Source organism: Vanderwaltozyma polyspora, genomic scaffold, assembly GCF_000150035.1.
Source record: "Vanderwaltozyma polyspora DSM 70294 KpolScaffold458 genomic scaffold, whole genome shotgun sequence".
NCBI classification, from domain to species: domain Eukaryota; kingdom Fungi; phylum Ascomycota; class Saccharomycetes; order Saccharomycetales; family Saccharomycetaceae; genus Vanderwaltozyma; species Vanderwaltozyma polyspora.
In genome coordinates, this window is record NW_001834599.1 from 10,748 (window position 1) to 38,078 (window position 27,331).

A 27,331-nucleotide genomic window follows, 5' to 3' on the forward strand; every position below is an offset into this window, starting at 1 on the left:
AAGAGAATAAACCTACGTAGAAAAGTTTTTCTGTCTGAAGGTAGAGTGAATAACAAGCATCAGGCTAGTAGGACATTGGCAACGCTTTTGAACTAACTTCCAATTTAGGAATGTTAGCTTTTCTTTCTTTTTAATTTTGTACATATCCTTAACTTTGTACACATCCAAATCAAATTATTTTTTATTGTAGATGATCAGTTGTACAACCTAGCTATACATTTGGCTAATAATGTTTAAGAGAAGTAGATGTTCTATTATCTTTGATACTGTCCTCTTTGGTAATTATTACTTGAAATTATATTAAGTAAAGGAAATAGAATATAACTTCTTTTTTCATTCATCAAATATTTTGTTGTGAGTAGCGCCAATCACTGTAGAATAAATATCATTCATAATATTGATTTGTACTTGATTTTTATCACAACTCAACTCAACTCCAGAAATAACGAATTAATGATGTTTTATATTATGTCCAATTAAATTTTAGTTTATAATATGTAAACATTAAAATTTTTTCTACCAAGATTCCTCAGAAATATTTGTTTATTGCGTACAATACCTCTCAAGATATTTGTCCTTCTATTTGATACGTTTCTTTTTATAGTTATTGCCAAAGTGATACACCTTAGAGATAATATCTGGAAAAGTTTTATGCGTGAACTTTTTAGAAGTCGTTTGTTAGCAATTAATTTCCTTATTAGTAGTTTGAAGGACAATAAATATCAAGAGGAACAAAATTTCGAAATTTCGAAATTTTTTGGAAAAGCAGGAAATAGGAAGTATAGGAGTTAAGACCCTATATGCACCTTTTCATATTAAATTTAATAGTGATTTGAATATTTGAGGTGTAGTGACAAATTTGCTCTTTACGTTATTTTTTGTCTTGAAATGTACTGAGTTGCATTTTTGTTGCAATAAGAAAAGGACAAACAAGGTTCAAGTACGTATTATTCTTAAGATATTACAACTATTTACATATCTGAACACCCCTCCCCCCCTGGTTACTAAACATATGCAATGTTGTACCTGTACGTTAGTGGTAATTTTCAGTACTGTTTTTCACTTATTTTTTTCTTTTGTAGGCAGGTTGTTAAAGTAATTACAAATTTTTTTTAGATCGGTTTAACAGAGATTTTCTCATAACTGGATATTTCAAACTGACTTTTGAAGAGTGTTATTGTTCACTAAAGTTATCCACTAAAGTAATGGGCACCGATTCATTTGGTAATGGAATCTGTTGCTCGATTTGAAAGGTGACCTTGGTTTCGATAATTATTTTCCAGATTTAATGCAAAAAAAAATTTCTTTTTTAAGTTTGAAATAAACTAACTACATACTGTACTTACATTCGTCTCTTACTGTATTTTAAAATCTTTTCATATAATGCTGTGTATTTGCCGAGGTACCTTTAATCCACTTTTCTTATTTTCTCTTACTCCTTCTGAGCAGGAATTATTTTATTACTATAATTTTAAATTCTTTAAAACCACCTTTTGAGTATCAATTGAAATTTATTACATTTATATATTCTATTACAATAATTAGTATATTTTCCCAAACTGACTTTTCCAAATTTTATTTCTTGAAGGTATTTCTGATATTGACCTTCAACAAATACCATTTTCATTAGAATAATTTAACAGCAAAGAGTAATTTAGGATTTCGTTTTTATTAATCGATAACTAAGTGGATAAAAATTGATTGATATTCAGCATTGCAAATATCATCTCATAGATATAGAAAACAACCAGAATAAAATATCATTAATATTACAAACCAATTTCTTTTAGAGGGACAGTTAGCAAGTGATATCTAAAATGCGACTCAAACAAGAATTGGGCCATTTCTTCCTGTTTCTGGTGAGTTTTCTTGCATTCTCGCTGGCAACAGAAACAACCACAACTTCTAAATTAGGTTGGTATTATCAATATCCTGAGACATATTCCACTAGTCTTTCTTATACTACAAATTTTGTTATATTTGTAACTACTATTACAATATTATATGTTCATACACCAATTTTTACAACAGGAACTACAACCACTTACTTTAATCCTATTGTCCCAACTAGGTCATTATCTTTAATAGTTACAAAGACAACCGATCAATATGGTAATGATGTTTATGAAACAACTACGGTTATATACTATCCAATCTTAACATCTCAAGCAACTGTTACTACAAGAAGGTTTATGGTATCAAGTTACACATCTACTTTTTCAACTTTGTATAATACTATTGTTGGAGACGATGGTTCAACAACAACAGATATCACATACTTCATTGCCATTCCAGATGCACTTTACAAGGCTACAACTATTGAAGGTTGGACTGGTAATTCAAAATGGACTCATGCTACTTCCACTGTTGTTACTACAGGTAATGATGGGACTTTAACAACTGGTACTGTTTATTACGTCTATACTACAAGAAATGCAGGTTTAACTACATTTGTTCCATGGACTGGAACCTATACAACCTTCTATTCTACCGGTTTGACCTCATTTGGTGGGATTATTGGTGTTGGTCAAACCACCTCTACTTTGTACTGGGTTTATACACCTGCTCGTCTTACCACCATTCCCTGGACTACATGGAGTTCAATCGATTACACAACAACGTGGTCCACAAAATTTGATACTTATGTCGGGTTAGATGGTGAATCGACTACAGATGTAATTTATTTAATTGCAACCCCAGTACGTCGTTATACCTCTACAATATCAACCACAAGACCCTTTAGTGCAGCCTATACATCAACTTATTCAACCTTGTATAATACAATTGTAGATGAAAATGGAAATGTCACTACAGAAACCACTTATTATGTGGCTATCCCCACAAACTTCTTGCAATCGACAACTACTGAGGGATGGACAGGGAATTATTTATGGACCCATACTACCTCAACAATCGTGACCACAGGTGTCGACGGGATTAAAACAACAGGCTCAGTCTATTATGTTTTTACCACCAGAAATAAGGGTATTCAAGTCACAGCTGCTTGGACTGGTACGTATACCACCTATTACAGAACAGCAGTTAGCTATGATGTTCTTTTTGGAGTCACTTTGGGTACCACAACCTATTATTATATATATATTCCAAGCTATGCTGTTTCTGAAACAAGAACAACATACGGAACTTATGCGTACACAACCACTTATTCTACAGGAATGATTTCATATACTGATATTGATGGAAATGTAACCACCGAATATATCTTTTCTGTTTATACACCTATCCGTCGAAAAACGGGAACTCATCTCACTGAGGCAGACATAGGTGGGACTGTTTGCTCGACTTATGAAACAATGTTCAGCACTACAACCGATAAAGATGGAAATGAAACAACAATAACCACATATTATGTTGCTGTACCAACAGCTCTCTACAAGACTACTACAACTGCACCTTGGAATGGGTTTTATACCGTTACTTATTCCGAAGGTTACACAACGGTTTTAGGTAATGATTTACGTTTCACCGTAAAGACCATTTATTATGTCGAAACACCATTTCCATGGGGTTATTATATTACCAATCCTTGGACGGGTAGTTACACCACCTATTCACAAGACGGATATAAATTAGCTTTCGGCTTCTTCTTGATATTTTTCGGTCTATGGCTTTATCCATTGTATTATCTTTCCACACCGATCAGGGCAACGTCGTTTACTGCCTATACTAGTGCATGGGATCTTAACTATAGCTCTACATCTTTGAAAACGAGTACTGTTATTGGGTTTGATGGTGAAGAAACAACTGAAACTATTTACTATCTATTTACTCCTGCCCCAACTATAACAAGTACTTTATACTTCCAAGGTGATTTTGGATTTCTTCAAACAACAACCTTCTTAACCCGGACGACAGCATTCGGTTATGATTATGATTATACATGGGAAATTTTGTATTATGTGTCATTACCACTCAACGCTGCCAAATCAACAACGTTGATACCTTGGACAGGAATTTACGTTTCTACCAAGTCTATTATAACTTCTATCACAACCGATTCAGAAGGTATCCGCTCTACAGTTACTATTTACATAGTTGAAACACCTTCGTTAGCTCCAACTACAAAATATTTAGCATGGACTGGTTCATATTCATCAATTTTGACAACAAGTGTATATACGACATTTGCCAACATCGATAATCTGTTGGCCTCCTGGACTCTAACGGTTATTGTTATTGAAACTCCAATACGCCGTTCCACAGTATATGAGAACACTTATTGGACTGGCTCAGTCTCTACTACATATGATTCTAAAATTTATACTACCACCAATTTTATGGGGGATGCAACTACTGTCACAGTATATTTCGTCCGTACTCCTACAAAGGTCGCCTACTCAACAGTTCTCTACCCATTATCTGGTAGTTCTACTGCCACAACATTCTCAACTGTAATCACAACTTTGCAAGGTAAAGACGGTATTGAAACCACTGAAACAATTTACTTTGTGGCTGTTCCTACAAGTGCAGGTGCTACGACCATCTTTTCGTCTTGGGATAAGCCCTATATTACAATATTATCGACTTCTATTTCTAGAGGATTATTGGACACAATGACGTATTATTACATTGTAACCCCAATCGAAACAGGTGAACTATCGTATGTTCCTTGGGGTGGTGATTACACTTCTACATTTTTGACTACCGTGACTACAAGTTATGGTTATTCGAGCACATTCCTTGGTCTTTGGACGAAGACAATATATCTAGTAGAAACTCCTATAAGGGCCACGACTATTACGAGAATCACTCCCTGGGATCAAAAGGGGACATTCACTTACTCCACTGTGTTTACAACCATAAAAGGCACAGATGGTAATGAAACCACTGAAATTGTTTATTTTGTATATACCCCTTATCGTGCAACAACAATCACTAGTACATCAGGTTGGCAATTACCATATGTTTCCACCTTCAGTATTCTTTATTCAACATTTACAGGTTCAGATGGTATAGAATCAACAGAGATTATCTATATTGTAGGTTCACCTCTTCCTGAATTTACTTCAACCAGTTATACCGCTTGGTCAAACGAAGATTCCCTAACCTTTTCTACACTAGTGACCACTTATACAAATAGCTATGATGTTGTTATAACGGAAACAGTATATTTAGTGAATACACCCTACCGTTTTTATACTACCACAAGCTATATCATTAATACAGAGCTAACTACTGGTAGTACTGTTTCTACTCTTGTAACAACCGTAACAGACAATAGCGGAAACGAAACTACGGAAACGACCTATATTGTTGAACAACCCGTATATGAAACAATTTCTACCTCCTATGCTCCATGGATGAATGAACATTCATTTACCTATTCTACCCGGGAAGAAAAGATTACAGACAAACTTGGAAATTTGGTGACTGAAACGATATATTTTGTATTTACACCTATTCGTGCTTCCACCTCCACCAATATTACATACTGGGATGGCATGACCACCACTTACTCAACAGAAACAACAATTTTCACTGACGGAGATGGAAATGAAACGACTGAAACAATTTATTATGTCAGAACACCTAGAAGAATGTCTTCATCTACTAAATTTTCTTTTTGGTCAGTGAAGAAGATCTCTACATTCTCAACTCAGATAACTATTTTTACCAACGAAGATGGTTATGAATTTACAGAGACAATTTTCTATGTATACAAACCGCAATTACTTTCAACAATTACCAGTTATATCGGGGGTTCTGGACATGTACATTCAACGATCTTAACACATATTGCGACTATTACTGGCACAGATGGATTTGAAACAATTGAGACAATTTATATTGTAGAAACTCCATTTGGTGAAATTTCTTCAATGTATAATTCTACTTCTGAATTAAGCTCAATCGAGACCAGCTCTGCTGAACAATCTGAATTCTACAACTCTACTTCTCAATTCAGCTCAATCGAGACCAGCTCTGCTGAACAATCTGAATTCCACAACTCTACTTCTCAATTAAGCTCAATCGAGACCAGCTCTGCTGAACAATCTGAATTCCACAACTCTACTTCTCAATTCAGCTCAATCGAGACCAGCTCTGCTGAACAATCTGAATTCCACAACTCTACTTCTCAATTCAGCTCAGTTGAGACCAGCTCTGCTGAACAATCTGAATTCTACAACTCTACTTCTCAATTCAGCTCAGTTGAGACCAGCTCTGCTGAACAATCTGAATTCCACAACTCTACTTCTGAATTAAGCTCAATCGAGACCAGCTCTGCTGAACAATCTGAATTCCACAACTCTACTTCTCAATTCAGCTCAGTTGAGACCAGCTCTGCTGAACAATCTGAATTCCACAACTCTACTTCTGAATTAAGCTCAATCGAGACCAGCTCTGCTGAACAATCTGAATTCCACAACTCTACTTCTCAATTCAGCTCAATCGAGACCAGCTCTGCTGAACAATCTGAATTCCACAACTCTACTTCTGAATTAAGCTCAATCGAGACCAGCTCTGCTGAACAATCTGAATTCCACAACTCTACTTCTCAATTAAGCTCAATCGAGACCAGCTCTGCTGAACAATCTGAATTCCACAACTCTACTTCTCAATTCAGCTCAGTTGAGACCAGCTCTGCTGAACAATCTGAATTCTACAACTCTACTTCTCAATTCAGCTCAGTTGAGACCAGCTCTGCTGAACAATCTGAATTCCACAACTCTACTTCTGAATTAAGCTCAATCGAGACCAGCTCTGCTGAACAATCTGAATTCCACAACTCTACTTCTCAATTCAGCTCAATCGAGACCAGCTCTGCTGAACAATCTGAATTCCACAACTCTACTTCTCAATTAAGCTCAATCGAGACCAGCTCTGCTGAACAATCTGAATTCTACAACTCTACTTCTCAATTCAGCTCAGTTGAGACCAGCTCTGCTGAACAATCTGAATTCCACAACTCTACTTCTGAATTAAGCTCAATCGAGACCAGCTCTGCTGAACAATCTGAATTCCACAACTCTACTTCTCAATTAAGCTCAATCGAGACCAGCTCTGCTGAACAATCTGAATTCCACAACTCTACTTCTCAATTCAGCTCAGTTGAGACCAGCTCTGCTGAACAATCTGAATTCTACAACTCTACTTCTCAATTCAGCTCAGTTGAGACCAGCTCTGCTGAACAATCTGAATTCCACAACTCTACTTCTGAATTAAGCTCAATCGAGACCAGCTCTGCTGAACAATCTGAATTCCACAACTCTACTTCTCAATTAAGCTCAATCGAGACCAGCTCTGCTGAACAATCTGAATTCCACAACTCTACTTCTCAATTCAGCTCAGTTGAGACCAGCTCTGCTGAACAATCTGAATTCTACAACTCTACTTCTCAATTCAGCTCAATCGAGACCAGCTCTGCTGAACAATCTGAATTCCACAACTCTACTTCTGAATTAAGCTCAATCGAGACCAGCTCTGCTGAACAATCTGAATTCCACAACTCTACTTCTCAATTCAGCTCAATCGAGACCAGCTCTGCTGAACAATCTGAATTCTACAACTCTACTTCTCAATTCAGCTCAGTTGAGACCAGCTCTGCTGAACAATCTGAATTCCACAACTCTACTTCTGAATTAAGCTCAATCGAGACCAGCTCTGCTGAACAATCTGAATTCCACAACTCTACTTCTGAATTAAGCTCAATCGAGACCAGCTCTGCTGAACAATCTGAATTCCACAACTCTACTTCTCAATTCAGCTCAATCGAGACCAGCTCTGCTGAACAATCTGAATTCCACAACTCTACTTCTCAATTAAGCTCAATCGAGACCAGCTCTGCTGAACAATCTGAATTCCACAACTCTACTTCTGAATTAAGCTCAATCGAGACCAGCTCTGCTGAACAATCTGAATTCCACAACTCTACTTCTCAATTCAGCTCAATCGAGACCAGCTCTGCTGAACAATCTGAATTCCACAACTCTACTTCTCAATTCAGCTCAATCGAGACCAGCTCTGCTGAACAATCTGAATTCCACAACTCTACTTCTCAATTCAGCTCAGTTGAGACCAGCTCTGCTGAACAATCTGAATTCTACAACTCTACTTCTCAATTCAGCTCAGTTGAGACCAGCTCTGCTGAACAATCTGAATTCCACAACTCTACTTCTGAATTAAGCTCAATCGAGACCAGCTCTGCTGAACAATCTGAATTCCACAACTCTACTTCTGAATTAAGCTCAATCGAGACCAGCTCTGCTGAACAATCTGAATTCCACAACTCTACTTCTCAATTAAGCTCAATCGAGACCAGCTCTGCTGAACAATCTGAATTCCACAACTCTACTTCTCAATTCAGCTCAGTTGAGACCAGCTCTGCTGAACAATCTGAATTCTACAACTCTACTTCTCAATTCAGCTCAGTTGAGACCAGCTCTGCTGAACAATCTGAATTCCACAACTCTACTTCTGAATTAAGCTCAATCGAGACCAGCTCTGCTGAACAATCTGAATTCCACAACTCTACTTCTCAATTCAGCTCAATCGAGACCAGCTCTGCTGAACAATCTGAATTCCACAACTCTACTTCTCAATTAAGCTCAATCGAGACCAGCTCTGCTGAACAATCTGAATTCCACAACTCTACTTCTCAATTCAGCTCAATCGAGACCAGCTCTGCTGAACAATCTGAATTCCACAACTCTACTTCTGAATTAAGCTCAATCGAGACCAGCTCTGCTGAACAATCTGAATTCCACAACTCTACTTCTCAATTCAGCTCAATCGAGACCAGCTCTGCTGAACAATCTGAATTCCACAACTCTACTTCTCAATTAAGCTCAATCGAGACCAGCTCTGCTGAACAATCTGAATTCCACAACTCTACTTCTGAATTAAGCTCAATCGAGACCAGCTCTGCTGAACAATCTGAATTCCACAACTCTACTTCTCAATTCAGCTCAATCGAGACCAGCTCTGCTGAACAATCTGAATTCCACAACTCTACTTCTGAATTAAGCTCAATCGAGACCAGCTCTGCTGAACAATCTGAATTCCACAACTCTACTTCTCAATTCAGCTCAATCGAGACCAGCTCTGCTGAACAATCTGAATTCCACAACTCTACTTCTGAATTAAGCTCAATCGAGACCAGCTCTGCTGAACAATCTGAATTCCACAACTCTACTTCTGAATTAAGCTCAATCGAGACCAGCTCTGCTGAACATGATACAATAACGTATACAATTGAACACACCTCCAGATCTTCCGAGGAATCATTGGAAGTTTCCACTTTCACCACTACAGACTCTGAAGGTAACGTTTCCACCGGTACCACCACTTACCCAGTTGAACACACCTCCAGATCTTCTGAGGAATCATTGGAAGTTTCCACTTTCACCACTACAGACTCTGAAGGTAACGTTTCCACCGGCACCACCACTTACCCAGTTGAACACACCTCCAGATCTTCTGAGGAATCATTGGAAGTTTCCACTTTCACCACTACAGACTCTGAAGGTAACGTTTCCACCGGCACCACCACTTACCCAGTTGAACACACCTCCAGATCTTCTGAGGAATCGTTAGAAGTTTCCACTTTCACCACTACAGACTCTGAAGGTAACGTTTCCACCGGCACCACCACTTACCCAGTTGAACACACCTCCAGATCTTCTGAGGAATCATTGGAAGTTTCCACTTTCACCACTACAGACTCTGAAGGTAACGTTTCCACCGGTACCACCACTTACCCAGTTGAACACACCTCCAGATCTTCTGAGGAATCGTTAGAAGTTTCCACTTTCACCACTACAGACTCTGAAGGTAACGTTTCCACCGGTACCACTACTTACCCAGTTGAACACACCTCCAGATCTTCTGAGGAATCATTGGAAGTTTCCACTTTCACCACTACAGACTCTGAAGGTAACGTTTCCACCGGCACCACCACTTACCCAGTTGAACACACCTCCAGATCTTCTGAGGAATCGTTAGAAGTTTCCACTTTCACCACTACAGACTCTGAAGGTAACGTTTCCACCGGCACCACCACTTACCCAGTTGAACACACCTCCAGATCTTCTGAGGAATCGTTAGAAGTTTCCACTTTCACCACTACAGATTCTGAAGGTAACGTTTCCACCGGCACCACCACTTACCCAGTTGAACACACCTCCAGATCTTCTGAGGAATCATTGGAAGTTTCCACTTTCACCACTACAGACTCTGAAGGTAATGTGTCCACTGGCACCACTACTTACCCAGTTGAGCACACCTCCAGATCATCTGAGGAATCATTGGAAGTATCCACTTTCACTACCACAGATTCTGAGGGTAATGTGTCCACTGGCACCACTACTTACCCAGTTGAGCACACCTCCAGATCTTCTGAGGAATCGTTAGAAGTTTCCACTTTCACCACTACAGACTCTGAAGGTAACGTTTCCACCGGCACCACCACTTACCCAGTTGAACACACCTCCAGATCTTCTGAGGAATCATTGGAAGTTTCCACTTTCACCACTACAGACTCTGAAGGTAACGTTTCCACCGGTACCACTACTTACCCAGTTGAACACACCTCCAGATCTTCTGAGGAATCATTGGAAGTTTCCACTTTCACCACTACAGACTCTGAAGGTAACGTTTCCACCGGCACCACCACTTACCCAGTTGAACACACCTCCAGATCTTCTGAGGAATCGTTAGAAGTTTCCACTTTCACCACTACAGACTCTGAAGGTAACGTTTCCACCGGCACCACCACTTACCCAGTTGAACACACCTCCAGATCTTCTGAGGAATCATTGGAAGTTTCCACTTTCACCACTACAGACTCTGAAGGTAACGTCTCCACCGGCACCACCACTTACCCAGTTGAACACACCTCCAGATCTTCTGAGGAATCATTGGAAGTTTCCACTTTCACCACTACAGACTCTGAAGGTAACGTCTCCACCGGCACCACCACTTACCCAGTTGAACACACCTCCAGATCTTCTGAGGAATCGTTAGAAGTTTCCACTTTCACCACTACAGATTCTGAAGGTAACGTTTCCACCGGTACCACTACTTACCCAGTTGAACACACCTCCAGATCTTCTGAGGAATCATTGGAAGTTTCCACTTTCACCACTACAGACTCTGAAGGTAACGTTTCCACCGGTACCACCACTTACCCAGTTGAACACACCTCCAGATCTTCTGAGGAATCATTGGAAGTTTCCACTTTCACCACTACAGACTCTGAAGGTAACGTTTCCACCGGCACCACCACTTACCCAGTTGAACACACCTCCAGATCTTCTGAGGAATCATTGGAAGTTTCCACTTTCACCACTACAGACTCTGAAGGTAACGTTTCCACCGGTACCACCACTTACCCAGTTGAACACACCTCCAGATCTTCTGAGGAATCGTTAGAAGTTTCCACTTTCACCACTACAGACTCTGAAGGTAACGTTTCCACCGGTACCACTACTTACCCAGTTGAACACACCTCCAGATCTTCTGAGGAATCATTGGAAGTTTCCACTTTCACCACTACAGACTCTGAAGGTAACGTTTCCACCGGCACCACCACTTACCCAGTTGAACACACCTCCAGATCTTCTGAGGAATCGTTAGAAGTTTCCACTTTCACCACTACAGATTCTGAAGGTAACGTTTCCACCGGCACCACCACTTACCCAGTTGAACACACCTCCAGATCTTCTGAGGAATCATTGGAAGTTTCCACTTTCACCACTACAGACTCTGAAGGTAATGTGTCCACTGGCACCACTACTTACCCAGTTGAGCACACCTCCAGATCTTCTGAGGAATCGTTAGAAGTTTCCACTTTCACCACTACAGATTCTGAAGGTAACGTTTCCACCGGCACCACTACTTACCCAGTTGAAGACACCTCCAGATCTTCTGAGGAATCATTGGAAGTATCCACTTTCACTACCACAGATTCTGAGGGTAATGTGTCCACTGGCACCACTACTTACCCAGTTGAACACACCTCCAGATCTTCTGAGGAATCGTTAGAAGTTTCCACTTTCACCACTACAGACTCTGAAGGTAACGTTTCCACCGGTACCACTACTTACCCAGTTGAACACACCTCCAGATCTTCTGAGGAATCATTGGAAGTTTCCACTTTCACCACTACAGACTCTGAAGGTAACGTTTCCACCGGCACCACCACTTACCCAGTTGAACACACCTCCAGATCTTCTGAGGAATCGTTAGAAGTTTCCACTTTCACCACTACAGACTCTGAAGGTAACGTTTCCACCGGCACCACCACTTACCCAGTTGAACACACCTCCAGATCTTCTGAGGAATCGTTAGAAGTTTCCACTTTCACCACTACAGACTCTGAAGGTAACGTTTCCACCGGCACCACCACTTACCCAGTTGAACACACCTCCAGATCTTCTGAGGAATCATTGGAAGTTTCCACTTTCACCACTACAGACTCTGAAGGTAACGTTTCCACCGGCACCACCACTTACCCAGTTGAACACACCTCCAGATCTTCTGAGGAATCATTGGAAGTTTCCACTTTCACCACTACAGACTCTGAAGGTAACGTTTCCACCGGTACCACCACTTACCCAGTTGAACACACCTCCAGATCTTCTGAGGAATCGTTAGAAGTTTCCACTTTCACCACTACAGACTCTGAAGGTAACGTTTCCACCGGTACCACTACTTACCCAGTTGAACACACCTCCAGATCTTCTGAGGAATCGTTAGAAGTTTCCACTTTCACCACTACAGACTCTGAAGGTAACGTTTCCACCGGTACCACCACTTACCCAGTTGAACACACCTCCAGATCTTCTGAGGAATCGTTAGAAGTTTCCACTTTCACCACTACAGATTCTGAAGGTAACGTTTCCACCGGCACCACTACTTACCCAGTTGAACACACCTCCAGATCTTCTGAGGAATCATTGGAAGTTTCCACTTTCACCACTACAGATTCTGAAGGTAACGTTTCCACCGGCACCACTACTTACCCAGTTGAACACACCTCCAGATCTTCTGAGGAATCATTGGAAGTTTCCACTTTCACCACTACAGACTCTGAAGGTAACGTTTCCACCGGTACCACCACTTACCCAGTTGAACACACCTCCAGATCTTCTGAGGAATCGTTAGAAGTTTCCACTTTCACCACTACAGATTCTGAAGGTAACGTTTCCACCGGCACCACCACTTACCCAGTTGAACACACCTCCAGATCTTCTGAGGAATCATTGGAAGTTTCCACTTTCACCACTACAGACTCTGAAGGTAATGTGTCCACTGGCACCACTACTTACCCAGTTGAGCACACCTCCAGATCATCTGAGGAATCATTGGAAGTATCCACTTTCACTACCACAGATTCTGAGGGTAATGTGTCCACTGGCACCACTACTTACCCAGTTGAGCACACCTCCAGATCTTCTGAGGAATCGTTAGAAGTTTCCACTTTCACCACTACAGACTCTGAAGGTAACGTTTCCACCGGCACCACCACTTACCCAGTTGAACACACCTCCAGATCTTCTGAGGAATCATTGGAAGTTTCCACTTTCACCACTACAGACTCTGAAGGTAACGTTTCCACCGGTACCACTACTTACCCAGTTGAACACACCTCCAGATCTTCTGAGGAATCATTGGAAGTTTCCACTTTCACCACTACAGACTCTGAAGGTAACGTTTCCACCGGCACCACTACTTACCCAGTTGAACACACCTCCAGATCTTCTGAGGAATCGTTAGAAGTTTCCACTTTCACCACTACAGACTCTGAAGGTAACGTTTCCACCGGTACCACTACTTACCCAGTTGAACACACCTCCAGATCTTCTGAGGAATCATTGGAAGTTTCCACTTTCACCACTACAGACTCTGAAGGTAACGTTTCCACCGGCACCACCACTTACCCAGTTGAACACACCTCCAGATCTTCTGAGGAATCGTTAGAAGTTTCCACTTTCACCACTACAGACTCTGAAGGTAACGTTTCCACCGGCACCACCACTTACCCAGTTGAACACACCTCCAGATCTTCTGAGGAATCATTGGAAGTTTCCACTTTCACCACTACAGACTCTGAAGGTAACGTTTCCACCGGTACCACCACTTACCCAGTTGAACACACCTCCAGATCTTCTGAGGAATCGTTAGAAGTTTCCACTTTCACCACTACAGATTCTGAAGGTAACGTTTCCACCGGCACCACCACTTACCCAGTTGAACACACCTCCAGATCTTCTGAGGAATCATTGGAAGTTTCCACTTTCACCACTACAGACTCTGAAGGTAATGTGTCCACTGGCACCACTACTTACCCAGTTGAGCACACCTCCAGATCATCTGAGGAATCATTGGAAGTATCCACTTTCACTACCACAGATTCTGAGGGTAATGTGTCCACTGGCACCACTACTTACCCAGTTGAGCACACCTCCAGATCATCTGAGGAATCATTGGAAGTATCCACTTTCAGTACCACAGATTCTGAGGGTAATGTGTCCACTGGCACCACTACTTACCCAGTTGAGCACACCTCCAGATCTTCTGAGGAATCATTGGAAGTTTCCACTTTCACCACTACAGACTCTGAAGGTAACGTTTCCACCGGCACCACTACTTACCCAGTTGAACACACCTCCAGATCTTCTGAGGAATCATTGGAAGTTTCCACTTTCACCACTACAGACTCTGAAGGTAACGTTTCCACCGGTACCACCACTTACCCAGTTGAACACACCTCCAGATCTTCTGAGGAATCATTAGAGATGTCTAATTTGAGTATTATAGTTTCACAAACTAAGGGTTTTAGTGAGTCTTTATTTTTGTCGGTTTCACATGGATTGGTATTTAGTTCTGGTCCTTATGATTCCTCATTTAGGGAAGTAATAGTTTCTAATAGTAAAGCTATTTCCGGATCATTTGGAATAAGTGAATCTTCTACTGAAATTGTTTCGTCTAATTTAGATAAGTCTATCATATCATATGCGTCAGTTGGCTATTATAATTCCTCACAACCAGAATCAAGTACTTTAACTGCTACTAGTTACTCTAAAATGCCAAGCAGTTGTACTTCATATACAACTAAGTTAAGCATCTATAACAGTATTAATGCTGACATCAAGGTAACAACTAGAACGATAACAAGTGGAACTATTTCACTAACCAGTAGTACCATATCACTCACGGGTAAATATACATCAGTAACTAGTACTTTGATGTTAGGCACCAGCTCATTCTCAATAAATTACGCTGTCACCTCTTCTGGTGTTCCAGCTCCAGTCACTACAGTTGTATCCTCTGGTAGCCACACCGAAACCGACGTCATCTCTTTCTACACCACTACCGACTCTGAAGGTGAAGTCGTTACCACTTCTACCACCTACCCAGTCACCTCTTCTGGTGTTCCAGCTCCAGTCACTACTGTTGTATCCTCTGGTAGCCACACCGAAACCGACGTCATCTCTTTCTACACCACTACCGACTCTGAAGGTGAAGTCGTTACCACTTCTACCACCTACCCAGTCACCTCATCAGGTGTTCCAGCTCCAGTCACTACTGTTGTATCCTCTGGTAGCCACACCGAAACCGATGTCATCTCTTTCTACACCACTACCGACTCTGAAGGTGAAGTCGTTACCACTTCTACCACCTACCCAGTCACCTCTTCTGGTGTTCCAGCTCCAGTCACTACAGTTGTATCCTCTGGTAGCCACACCGAAACTGATGTCATCTCTTTCTACACCACTACCGACTCTGAAGGTGAAGTCGTTACCACTTCTACCACCTACCCAGTCACCTCATCAGGTGTTCCAGCTCCAGTCACTACTGTTGTATCCTCTGGTAGCCACACCGAAACCGATGTCATCTCTTTCTACACCACTACCGACTCTGAAGGTGAAGTCGTTACCACTTCTACCACCTACCCAGTCACCTCATCAGGTGTTCCAGCTCCAGTCACTACTGTTGTATCCTCTGGTAGCCACACCGAAACCGATGTCATCTCTTTCTACACCACTACCGACTCTGAAGGTGAAGTCGTTACCACTTCTACCACCTACCCAGTCACCTCTTCTGGTGTTCCAGCTCCAGTCACTACAGTTGTATCCTCTGGTAGCCACACCGAAACTGATGTAATCTCTTTCTACACCACTACCGACTCTGAAGGTGAAGTCGTTACCACTTCTACCACCTACCCAGTCACCTCATCAGGTGTTCCAGCTCCAGTCACTACTGTTGTATCCTCTGGTAGCCACACCGAAACCGACGTCATCTCTTTCTACACCACTACCGACTCTGAAGGTGAAGTCGTTACCACTTCTACCACCTACCCAGTCACCTCATCAGGTGTTCCAGCTCCAGTCACTACTGTTGTATCCTCTGGTAGCCACACCGAAACCGATGTCATCTCTTTCTACACCACTACCGACTCTGAAGGTGAAGTCGTTACCACTTCTACCACCTACCCAGTCACCTCATCAGGTGTTCCAGCTCCAGTCACTACTGTTGTATCCTCTGGTAGCCACACCGAAACCGATGTCATCTCTTTCTACACCACTACCGACTCTGAAGGTGAAGTCGTTACCACTTCTACCACCTACCCAGTCACCTCTTCTGGTGTTCCAGCTCCAGTCACTACTGTTGTATCCTCTGGTAGCCACACCGAAACTGATGTCATCTCTTTCTACACCACTACCGACTCTGAAGGTGAAGTCGTTACCACTTCTACCACCTACCCAGTCACCTCTTCTGGTGTTCCAGCTCCAGTCACTACTGTTGTATCCTCTGGTAGCCACACCGAAACCGATGTCATCTCTTTCTACACCACTACCGACTCTGAAGGTGAAGTCGTTACCACTTCTACCACCTACCCAGTCACCTCATCAGGTGTTCCAGCTCCAGTCACTACTGTTGTATCCTCTGGTAGCCACACCGAAACCGACGTCATCTCTTTCTACACCACTACCGACTCTGAAGGTGAAGTCGTTACCACTTCTACCACCTACCCAGTCACCTCATCAGGTGTTCCAGCTCCAGTCACTACTGTTGTATCCTCTGGTAGCCACACCGAAACCGATGTCATCTCTTTCTACACCACTACCGACTCTGAAGGTGAAGTCGTTACCACTTCTACCACCTACCCAGTCACCTCTTCTGGTGTTCCAGCTCCAGTCACTACTGTTGTATCCTCTGGTAGCCACACCGAAACCGACGTCATCTCTTTCTACACCACTACCGACTCTGAAGGTGAAGTCGTTACCACTTCTACCACCTACCCAGTCACCTCATCAGGTGTTCCAGCTCCAGTCACTACTGTTGTATCCTCTGGTAGCCACACCGAAACCGATGTCATCTCTTTCTACACCACTACCGACTCTGAAGGTGAAGTCGTTACCACTTCTACCACCTACCCAGTCACCTCATCAGGTGTTCCAGCTCCAGTCACTACTGTTGTATCCTCTGGTAGCCACACCGAAACCGATGTCATCTCTTTCTACACCACTACCGACTCTGAAGGTGAAGTCGTTACCACTTCTACCACCTACCCAGTCACCTCTTCTGGTGTTCCAGCTCCAGTCACTACAGTTGTATCCTCTGGTAGCCACACCGAAACTGATGTAATCTCTTTCTACACCACTACCGACTCTGAAGGTGAAGTCGTTACCACTTCTACCACCTACCCAGTCACCTCATCAGGTGTTCCAGCTCCAGTCACTACTGTTGTATCCTCTGGTAGCCACACCGAAACCGACGTCATCTCTTTCTACACCACTACCGACTCTGAAGGTGAAGTCGTTACCACTTCTACCACCTACCCAGTCACCTCATCAGGTGTTCCAGCTCCAGTCACTACTGTTGTATCCTCTGGTAGCCACACCGAAACCGACGTCATCTCTTTCTACACCACTACCGACTCTGAAGGTGAAGTCGTTACCACTTCTACCACCTACCCAGTCACCTCATCAGGTGTTCCAGCTCCAGTCACTACTGTTGTATCCTCTGGTAGCCACACCGAAACCGATGTCATCTCTTTCTACACCACTACCGACTCTGAAGGTGAAGTCGTTACCACTTCTACCACCTACCCAGTCACCTCTTCTGGTGTTCCAGCTCCAGTCACTACTGTTGTATCCTCTGGTAGCCACACCGAAACTGATGTCATCTCTTTCTACACCACTACCGACTCTGAAGGTGAAGTCGTTACCACTTCTACCACCTACCCAGTCACCTCTTCTGGTGTTCCAGCTCCAGTCACTACTGTTGTATCCTCTGGTAGCCACACCGAAACCGATGTCATCTCTTTCTACACCACTACCGACTCTGAAGGTGAAGTCGTTACCACTTCTACCACCTACCCAGTCACCTCATCAGGTGTTCCAGCTCCAGTCACTACTGTTGTATCCTCTGGTAGCCACACCGAAACCGACGTCATCTCTTTCTACACCACTACCGACTCTGAAGGTGAAGTCGTTACCACTTCTACCACCTACCCAGTCACCTCATCAGGTGTTCCAGCTCCAGTCACTACTGTTGTATCCTCTGGTAGCCACACCGAAACCGATGTCATCTCTTTCTACACCACTACCGACTCTGAAGGTGAAGTCGTTACCACTTCTACCACCTACCCAGTCACCTCTTCTGGTGTTCCAGCTCCAGTCACTACAGTTGTATCCTCTGGTAGCCACACCGAAACTGATGTAATCTCTTTCTACACCACTACCGACTCTGAAGGTGAAGTCGTTACCACTTCTACCACCTACCCAGTCACCTCTTCTGGTGTTCCAGCTCCAGTCACTACTGTTGTATCCTCTGGTAGCCACACCGAAACCGACGTCATCTCTTTCTACACCACTACCGACTCTGAAGGTGAAGTCGTTACCACTTCTACCACCTACCCAGTCACCTCTTCTGGTGTTCCAGCTCCAGTCACTACAGTTGTATCCTCTGGTAGCCACACCGAAACCGATGTCATCTCTTTCTACACCACTACCGACTCTGAAGGTGAAGTCGTTACCACTTCTACCACCTACCCAGTCACCTCTTCTGGTGTTCCAGCTCCAGTCACTACTGTTGTATCCTCTGGTAGCCACACCGAAACCGATGTCATCTCTTTCTACACCACTACCGACTCTGAAGGTGAAGTCGTTACCACTTCTACCACCTACCCAGTCACCTCTTCTGGTGTTCCAGCTCCAGTCACTACTGTTGTATCCTCTGGTAGCCACACCGAAACCGATGTCATCTCTTTCTACACCACTACCGACTCTGAAGGTGAAGTCGTTACCACTTCTACCACCTACCCAGTCACCTCATCAGGTGTTCCAGCTCCAGTCACTACAGTTGTATCCTCTGGTAGCCACACCGAAACCGATGTCATCTCTTTCTACACCACTACCGACTCTGAAGGTGAAGTCGTTACCACTTCTACCACCTACCCAGTCACCTCTTCTGGTGTTCCAGCTCCAGTCACTACAGTTGTATCCTCTGGTAGCCACACCGAAACCGATGTCATCTCTTTCTACACCACTACCGACTCTGAAGGTGAAGTCGTTACCACTTCTACCACCTACCCAGTCACCTCATCAGGTGTTCCAGCTCCAGTCACTACTGTTGTATCCTCTAGTAGCTACACCGAAACCGACGTCATCTCTTTCTACACCACTACCGACTCTGAAGGTGAAGTCGTTACCACTTCTACCACCTACCCAGTCACCTCTTCTGGTGTTCCAGCTCCAGTCACTACTGTTGTATCCTCTGGTAGCCACACCGAAACCGACGTCATCTCTTTCTACACCACTACCGACTCTGAAGGTGAAGTCGTTACCACTTCTACCACCTACCCAGTCACCTCTTCTGGTGTTCCAGCTCCAGTCACTACTGTTGTATCCTCCGGTAGCCACACCGAAACCGATGTCATCTCTTTCTACACCACTACCGACTCTGAAGGTAATGTTACCAATGGTACCACCACCTACATAGTCTCTCACACTAGTGAAGAAGAAGTCACCACTTTTACCTACACTTCCACCGATTCTGAAGGTAATGTTACCACTGGTACGACTACTTTGGAGGCGTCGGAAGTTTCCAGGTCGAGTGTCGTAGTTACGGATAGTGTTTCTACAGTAACTGTAACTATGTCTGATGGTAATGTGGTAACTTTGACGACTACTGTTCCATGTTCTACTTCTGTAGGTTCAACTAGGCCAACAGATAACACTGTTACTTACATTACCACCACTGACTCTGCTGGTCACACAACTGTTATAACCTCATCTGCTGCTAGTGAAAATGCTAAACCAACAGATAACACTGTTACCCATATCACCACCACTGACTCTGCTGGTCACACAACTGTTATAACCTCATCTGCTGCTAGTGAAAATGCTAAACCAACAGATAACACTGTTACCCATATCACCACCACTGACTCTGCTGGTCACACAACTGTTATAACCTCATCTGCTGCTAGTGAAAATGCTAAACCAACAGATAACACTGTTACCCATATCACCACCACTGACTCTGCTGGTCACACAACTGTTATAACCTCATCTGCTGCTAGTGAAACTGCTAAACCAACAGATAACACTGTTACTCACATTACCACTACCGACTCTGCAGGTCATACGACTGTTATAACCTCATCTGTTCCAACTTCTAATACACAAAGTGTAACTACATTGGTTCCACCAGGTAGCTCTATGTCAACTGTATCTTCAGATTTGAATACTTCTGTCACTGATGATGTCACATCATCTGGATCTAACCCATCTGCTACTGTAGGTATCTCATCTTCTTATGAAGGTGCTGGTGTATCAAATAAGATAAGCAATTCATTATCCGGTTTGATTGGTATGATTGTTTTGGCAATTTTGGTTTAGTCTATTTAAGATTTATAACTACCGTTTTTAGTTCGTTAATTTATTCAAATATTGTATAAATAATCTAGACAATATATATTATTTGTGTTATTTTATTAGATTTAGATTTCGTTAAGAAGCTATTTTCAGTCAGATATAGATTACAATACTATTTAAGTGAGTGTATATTAATGTATAAAATTTCATGGACTAGAGGAGTAACTTATTACTGGTTGCATATATTAATAAATCAAATAGAATTCAATGTTTATAAGTATAGCTTGAAAGCAGGATCTTTCTTAGTTTTAATTTGGATGTTTTAATTTGGATGATCTTATGGATATAGAAGTCTGTGGATTTGTTGCAGGGTTTATATTTAGTGTAGGTTACTTATATGAAATGGAAATAATTAACAGAAATAGTGAATAAAAAACATGATATTATTATTGATTATTTCAAATATATGTGATTGCTTTATATTTTATATCTAATAAGTAATCCTGTATTGTTTGATCCAGAATATTAAATATTAGGGTATGAAGTATTTATATAGGCCTTATTGGCATTTTATTAGTGTCCTTCTTTTTCCTTATTCTTGTTGTTTTGTACAAAAACGAATTCACTACTAAACACAAGACTGCCTTTTAAGTTTAGTTTTTTCAAAAATATTTTGTTGGTGGAAGTAAAAAGGCAGAAGATAAAAAAATGAATGCCAAAATATAAAAGTATAAAGTACTTCGAAGGTTAATTGTAGGATTAGAAGTATGCTGATTAAAAATCAAGCCTTATATATGTGAGTGAGATATTTTGTGTTTGAAATATGGAATTGATTGAATTATATTTTAAGAGTTATTTAATGTGGTTTTCATTTTATATTTTTAATAATATACCCTAATATGCAGCAGTACGATGATAGATATTAGAAGAAGTCAATATGTATTTTTTTGATATTATTGTAAATATACGATTCAAATACTTTCTTTATAGTAAGCTTGGAGTAAACGAATTCTGAGATAAATAGATTAAAATAGTTCATTGAGAGGATATTAGATTATTGTCATAACTTTATGTAATATTATATAATCTAGTTATATGTAGACACAAATAGAGAATGTACTTGTATTACCATTTATTTGAAGTACGATATGATAAGATAGATTAAGATAGAAGTATCACTGTTATGAGAAAGTTTAATAATATATTATACTTTATAAGTAGACAATATTTTGGAGTCAAATAAAAGTTTTGTATATTTTTCTTGAATATTTGGGTAATATACGGAATACTATGCAAAATGCAAATTTAAGATATATTATTAACTATGGTACCGGAAGTATAGATCCTTGTATTATATGTAGGTTCTTTGTTTGTTTGTAGTCTGGAAACTATTTATTAATGAAAAATAAACTAGATCTGTGACAGAAAAAGGGAAATGTGGGTGGTAAAGACTAAATTTATTTCTGATATGAATTTCTATTCTAGAAATCTTGAAATGATTATGAGGTATATTATGTATAATTTAATGTGTGTTAAATTGTAAGAGATTATGAAGTATGAAAGTCAAGTGAGAGTTATGTATTCAAGTGTCGAGATGGAAGTAATATTATAGTTATATAATGGTAATTATAAATTTTAGTGTTGTCAAAATTGTTTGTGTTAATTTAGATTATTTAAATTAAAAAAGATAGTTGATTATTATTTGGATGAGAAATTTGAGTGTAAAGCATAGGCAAATACTAGATAATGACAGTATGGATAGGCCTTTAGGTGCAAGGAAATTTTTATTTAGTGGCAAGGCTTTCCAAGAAGAGTATTTCATTGATCATTATAGCGATGTTAGAAATATGTTCTATGATAATTTAAGAAAACTAAAGAATTATTACAATGATCAAAGATATTAAAGATTTAACTGCAGTGGCAGAAATGAGCCAAAGATAAGAATTATTCATTTATTTCATAGAGATATTCGGAGGTCACTGATTTCAACACCTGGTTCCTATAATGAATGTCGATGTAGGTTAGAAACTGAGAAAGAACTAATAACAGTTTCCAAGTTATCACTCTTTTGTTGATTCATGTTAAACTATATTGTTGAGACGCTAATCCTTAATTCTATTATACATAACTATATAAGGATTAGATAGGGAGCAAGAATAGTTTTCACTAAGATAGAAAATTATCCCTTTATGTAACTTATGGAGTTCATTTAATTATTCTATATAGATGCTACCTATACTGGTTTGCTGGTTTGCTTTTAATGCTAGCCATATTCCAACAATTTGTAAAATCTTTTATGCTATTATTACTGATGAAGAAAAATATAGGGAATACCTAAATCTGATAATTCGTCTATCCTGTTTTGATTGGAATAAACCATCTAAGAAGTTACCATCTACTATATCATACTTGAAGTTTCGGTATATCTTAGATTTCTTGAAATGTTGGACAGCTTATGCAACTCTATTCCGTAGTGTCCAATTAAAGAATATTTCAAGTACGTTAAAATTATTCACGTCTTCTATCGAATTAGAACAAAGCAAAGCCTACTGTTTAATTAAAGATACTTATAAGAATCTGCTTAAAGAAATAACAGATATTCCTGGACATTCCTTTATACCTTTAGGTCCTGGGAAATATTTGTTAGATGGTAAGTCATTTCAAAAAGAATATTTAGTTCATCTTTATAGCGACGCTAAAAAATTGTTCGATAGTAAGTTAGAAGATCTAGGTCATTATTACAAAGATCTTAGAGATATATCTGTGGTGGCAGAAATGACAATCAAATCCCCCAAATGTGTTCCCTTTGAAAGCAGAGATCAGCCAAAGATAAGTATTACTGATTTGTTTAACAGAGATACTCAGTTATCTGTAATTCCAACAATTGGTTTCTATAATGAAGATGATCATAATAGAATTATAAATCTAGTTGTGGATTGTCTAACTTGTTTAATGTTGATGATCTACATCTCTTCTGGTAGTCCATATAGGTTTCCTGAAATGAGAGTACTTAAGTTTGCTGGTAATGCAAGAAATTTGTTCATTAACCCGATTGACAAAACAGTGGAGCTCATTACTACTTTTTAAAAAAATAAATCCCATATTCCTATATGCAAGGTCGTCTATGAGTTGACTTCTGACTATATTATATATGCTATTTTGGTTCTATCTCCAATTATTCGTAAGCATACTAATGAGATGAACTACGTTATGAATCGTGATTTACTAAATGAAATAAGTTCCGAAAGTAATTTGAATCAATGTGTTATTGACCTCACACCTCAACAAGATTTAAGTGATAATGAATTCACTTCTCAAGTATTAGATTCTTATTTATTTGTTGATCCGATTAGACGGACTTTGATCGATTATAATAAGTTTAGTTTCCTTATTAAACACTATCCTTCATGCGAACTTGAAAACTTACGCTTTAATTTTAGGGCCTTAAGACATGCAATTATTGGTATTCAAAGATATGAGTTATCTGTCGATGATACTGGTATGCGTATTGATCCAGCGGCTGCAAGGCAGGCTGGTCATTTTTTGTCGACAGACATCCAGAGGTATAGCGTTAATTCTACCGGTATGGCAGGATATCAAAATACCACAGCAACAATATATGGATATTTCATTTCCAAATCCTGGATAAAATTACTGGGTCTTGGATATGAAGTTTCAAATTTGGTTCCTAAAGATGTAAAATTAAATAAAGAGAAGCCTAATTTCCTAGTAAGTGGTAACATGAAAGGCATTATTGCTAAATGTGATGAAATTTATGGAGACTCATTTAAGATTAAACCAGAACAGATGGAACTTTGTGTTGATGTTTGTTTTGGTTCCTCTGATATTATTCCAGTGTATGCTCTTCCTGGCTTTGGTAAAACAGTTATATTTGAAATACCTTTGAATATAATATCAACTAATAAAAGGAATAAGCATTTTGTTTCTTTTGTATTTGTGCCATATAGCTGTCTTCTAGACGATATTATGGATCGTTTTAAGCTGTCTGGTACTTTGAAAATTGGTGAAGTTAAAGATATTCTGCGCAATCGTGGATTTTGTGGTGAAGCTGAACTTACCTGTGATGTTTATTTTGGAACTTTTCATGACTTCGGAAAAGAACAGTTCTTGAATTTAATCAACAATTGGTATGATATTTTTCAGAATACTTTACTAGGTATGATGGTAATTGATGAAGCTCACAATCTTGTTTGCGAACAGGAATATCGTATGGACTCTTTTTTTAATATTTCTAATATCTGTTTTGACAAAGCTTGGAAGGTTTTACATCTGTCTGGTACTGTTGGTGAAAATATGATGGGAGAAGTGACTAAATTTTTGGGATATAGGCAAGATTTGACCTATTATGCTACTGATAACAAAAATATTCTTTGGTATAATTTTGTTAAGAATGTTCCTTTAAGTAGAATAGATAAGGAATTCATTCTTACTAAAGACAGATCTGAATCCATTACTTTGGCCCTGCAATTGGTTGAAGGAATTATTAATACTATAGATAATCCCAAAATCATTCTTGTTCGTAAGGAAAGGGAAATGGTGGAGATTATAAATCAAAATTTGGTTAATAACAATATTTCTTCTTGTTATGTTCATGGAAAATTAACATCTGAAGAAAAAACCATTTCATTCAACAGATTCAAAAAGAACAAAGAAAAAAAAATTCTTGTTGGAACTAAATTGGTTTCAGAAGGTATTAATATTCCAGAATTGAAATATGTTATTTTGGTTAATTATCTTCCTCAAATTCACGAATATATCCAGACTGCTGGAAGAATTAGAGGGGAGAGTGCATGTATTACACTGTGGAATGAAGCATGTAGAGATGAATTCTCCATCAATTCCAAGTGTATCGTGAGCCAAATGAGTAGTTTCTATGGTCTAGCAAATATATCTGAGCATGAATCTTGTTGTGGTTCATATAAATTTTTGAATAATAATAATAATGATAGGTTGTTGGAAGTGTTAGGTAAGAAGAAGGGAAAAAAAATTAACGGGTTGATAGAGGAAAGAAATGAAATTATTAAATCGAGTGTTGAGGAAGTTATTAGAAAGAGAAAATTTTGTACATCAGGAACGAATGAAATGATTCCTTCAAATAAAAAGTTTCATAATGAAATGGTCAAAAATAATATTAAAGTTACTTTGAAAGAAGATTTACATGCAAAATTTAAAAATGCACGTAATATTTTTGAATTCTTAGGAATTACTGGAAATTCTAAGTCAGCTTTGATTGCTGATGGTGTCGAACAATCCTACTTTGATTTTCTTCTTTATGATTCTGATTTTGTTTATTATGATTCTGATTTATGTTCTGATTGTACAGGTACTGATGGTATCTGTTACTGTTGGGACAAAAAATTCACTCTAAAGCAATGTGGTATTAGCTGTTTTACTTTTATGAAAATGGCTATGACTGATGCAATGTATTCTGCTGAAGTGACAGAGTTAGAAAACTCAGGTCTATTAAAATGTATACTTTCTTTTATTGAAAGAAAATCTACCATGATGAAGTTATTTGATCAAAATCTTAAGAGATATTGTAAATTTGTTACCAGTCGGAGTACTTTCGAAGTGAATGAAGCTCATGATTTCAGAAAGATGGTAAATACTTATAACGTTAAATGGAGATATCTAAAGCAAAATAAGCTCGACATCTTTTTGTATTTCTATAATGGGTCACTTCAAGATGCTCCAACATTATGGAACAAGCCATATGAAGAATATATAACGGAACTTAATCAATCCAATTTCAGCAATTATGCAAATGCTTTATTTAAGGCCACTGAGGATACCAGTTTTGAATTCTTTAAATCATTATTTAAGTTTGACAAATTAAAGCAATGTTCAAAATATGATCAAAATAAAGATATGATGAATCGTGAAGGAATTGGTAATAATGAATCAGGTTTAGTTATTGTGGATGATAAGAAATTTCTCTTGATGCTTATTGGACTTTATTATAATGTTGACTTTCGAAAACATCTGAAGGTATATTTCAACAAGTTGCCAGATGTAAAAATGTTCCACCAATGGGTGAAACTACAGAAGACTAGGATTAATATTAAAAAGTTGGAAATACCTAATGCCAACGAACGTCAGCCAATATATTATTACTATCATAAATTGCTTATGGAAGCCAAATATCCTGATGATAGTACGGGCTACTTTTGTACTGGAGATATATTATATGTGTATATTAAAATGGATATAAATCTTTGTTGTGATGTTAATGTGTATTACTTATAGGACCATTCATTGTCATAACCAGACCAGATAATCGTGGCAATGCCACGATCCAATGATGTCAGGGTCTGTTTTATAAGGCCATCAAATCACACCGAGGCTGATATCTCAATTCTAAGCCAAAGTGAAATATTCTTTTTAATATTCTTGTAATTCGTTATTCACCCTGAAAAGATTAAACTTTTCTTCTCGCTCACAAAATGAAAAAGTTTTTCCCG

At 39.7% G+C, this 27,331-nt stretch overlaps 3 protein-coding genes across 3 annotated transcripts; all 3 read left to right on the top strand.

The window, feature by feature from the left end:
• Positions 1–1,817: 1,817 nt before the first annotated feature.
• On the top strand, positions 1,818–20,873 carry FLO11 (Flo11p; the record flags this gene model as incomplete). The annotated part of the gene is made up of 1 exon (XM_001643018.1): positions 1,818–20,873. One exon carries the CDS (start codon positions 1,818–1,820, stop codon positions 20,871–20,873), a length of 19,056 nt encoding a protein of 6,351 aa, XP_001643068.1.
• Positions 20,874–23,075: 2,202 nt separating this feature from the next.
• Positions 23,076–23,936, top strand: Kpol_458p4 (uncharacterized protein; the record flags this gene model as incomplete). The annotated part of the gene is made up of 1 exon (XM_001643019.1): positions 23,076–23,936. The coding sequence occupies one exon, from the start codon at positions 23,076–23,078 to the stop codon at positions 23,934–23,936; it is 861 nt and encodes a 286-aa protein (XP_001643069.1).
• Positions 23,937–24,047: 111 nt separating this feature from the next.
• Positions 24,048–27,116, top strand: Kpol_458p5 (uncharacterized protein; the record flags this gene model as incomplete). The annotated part of the gene is made up of 1 exon (XM_001643020.1): positions 24,048–27,116. The coding sequence occupies one exon, from the start codon at positions 24,048–24,050 to the stop codon at positions 27,114–27,116; it is 3,069 nt and encodes a 1,022-aa protein (XP_001643070.1).
• Between the last annotated feature and the right edge of the window lie 215 nt (positions 27,117–27,331).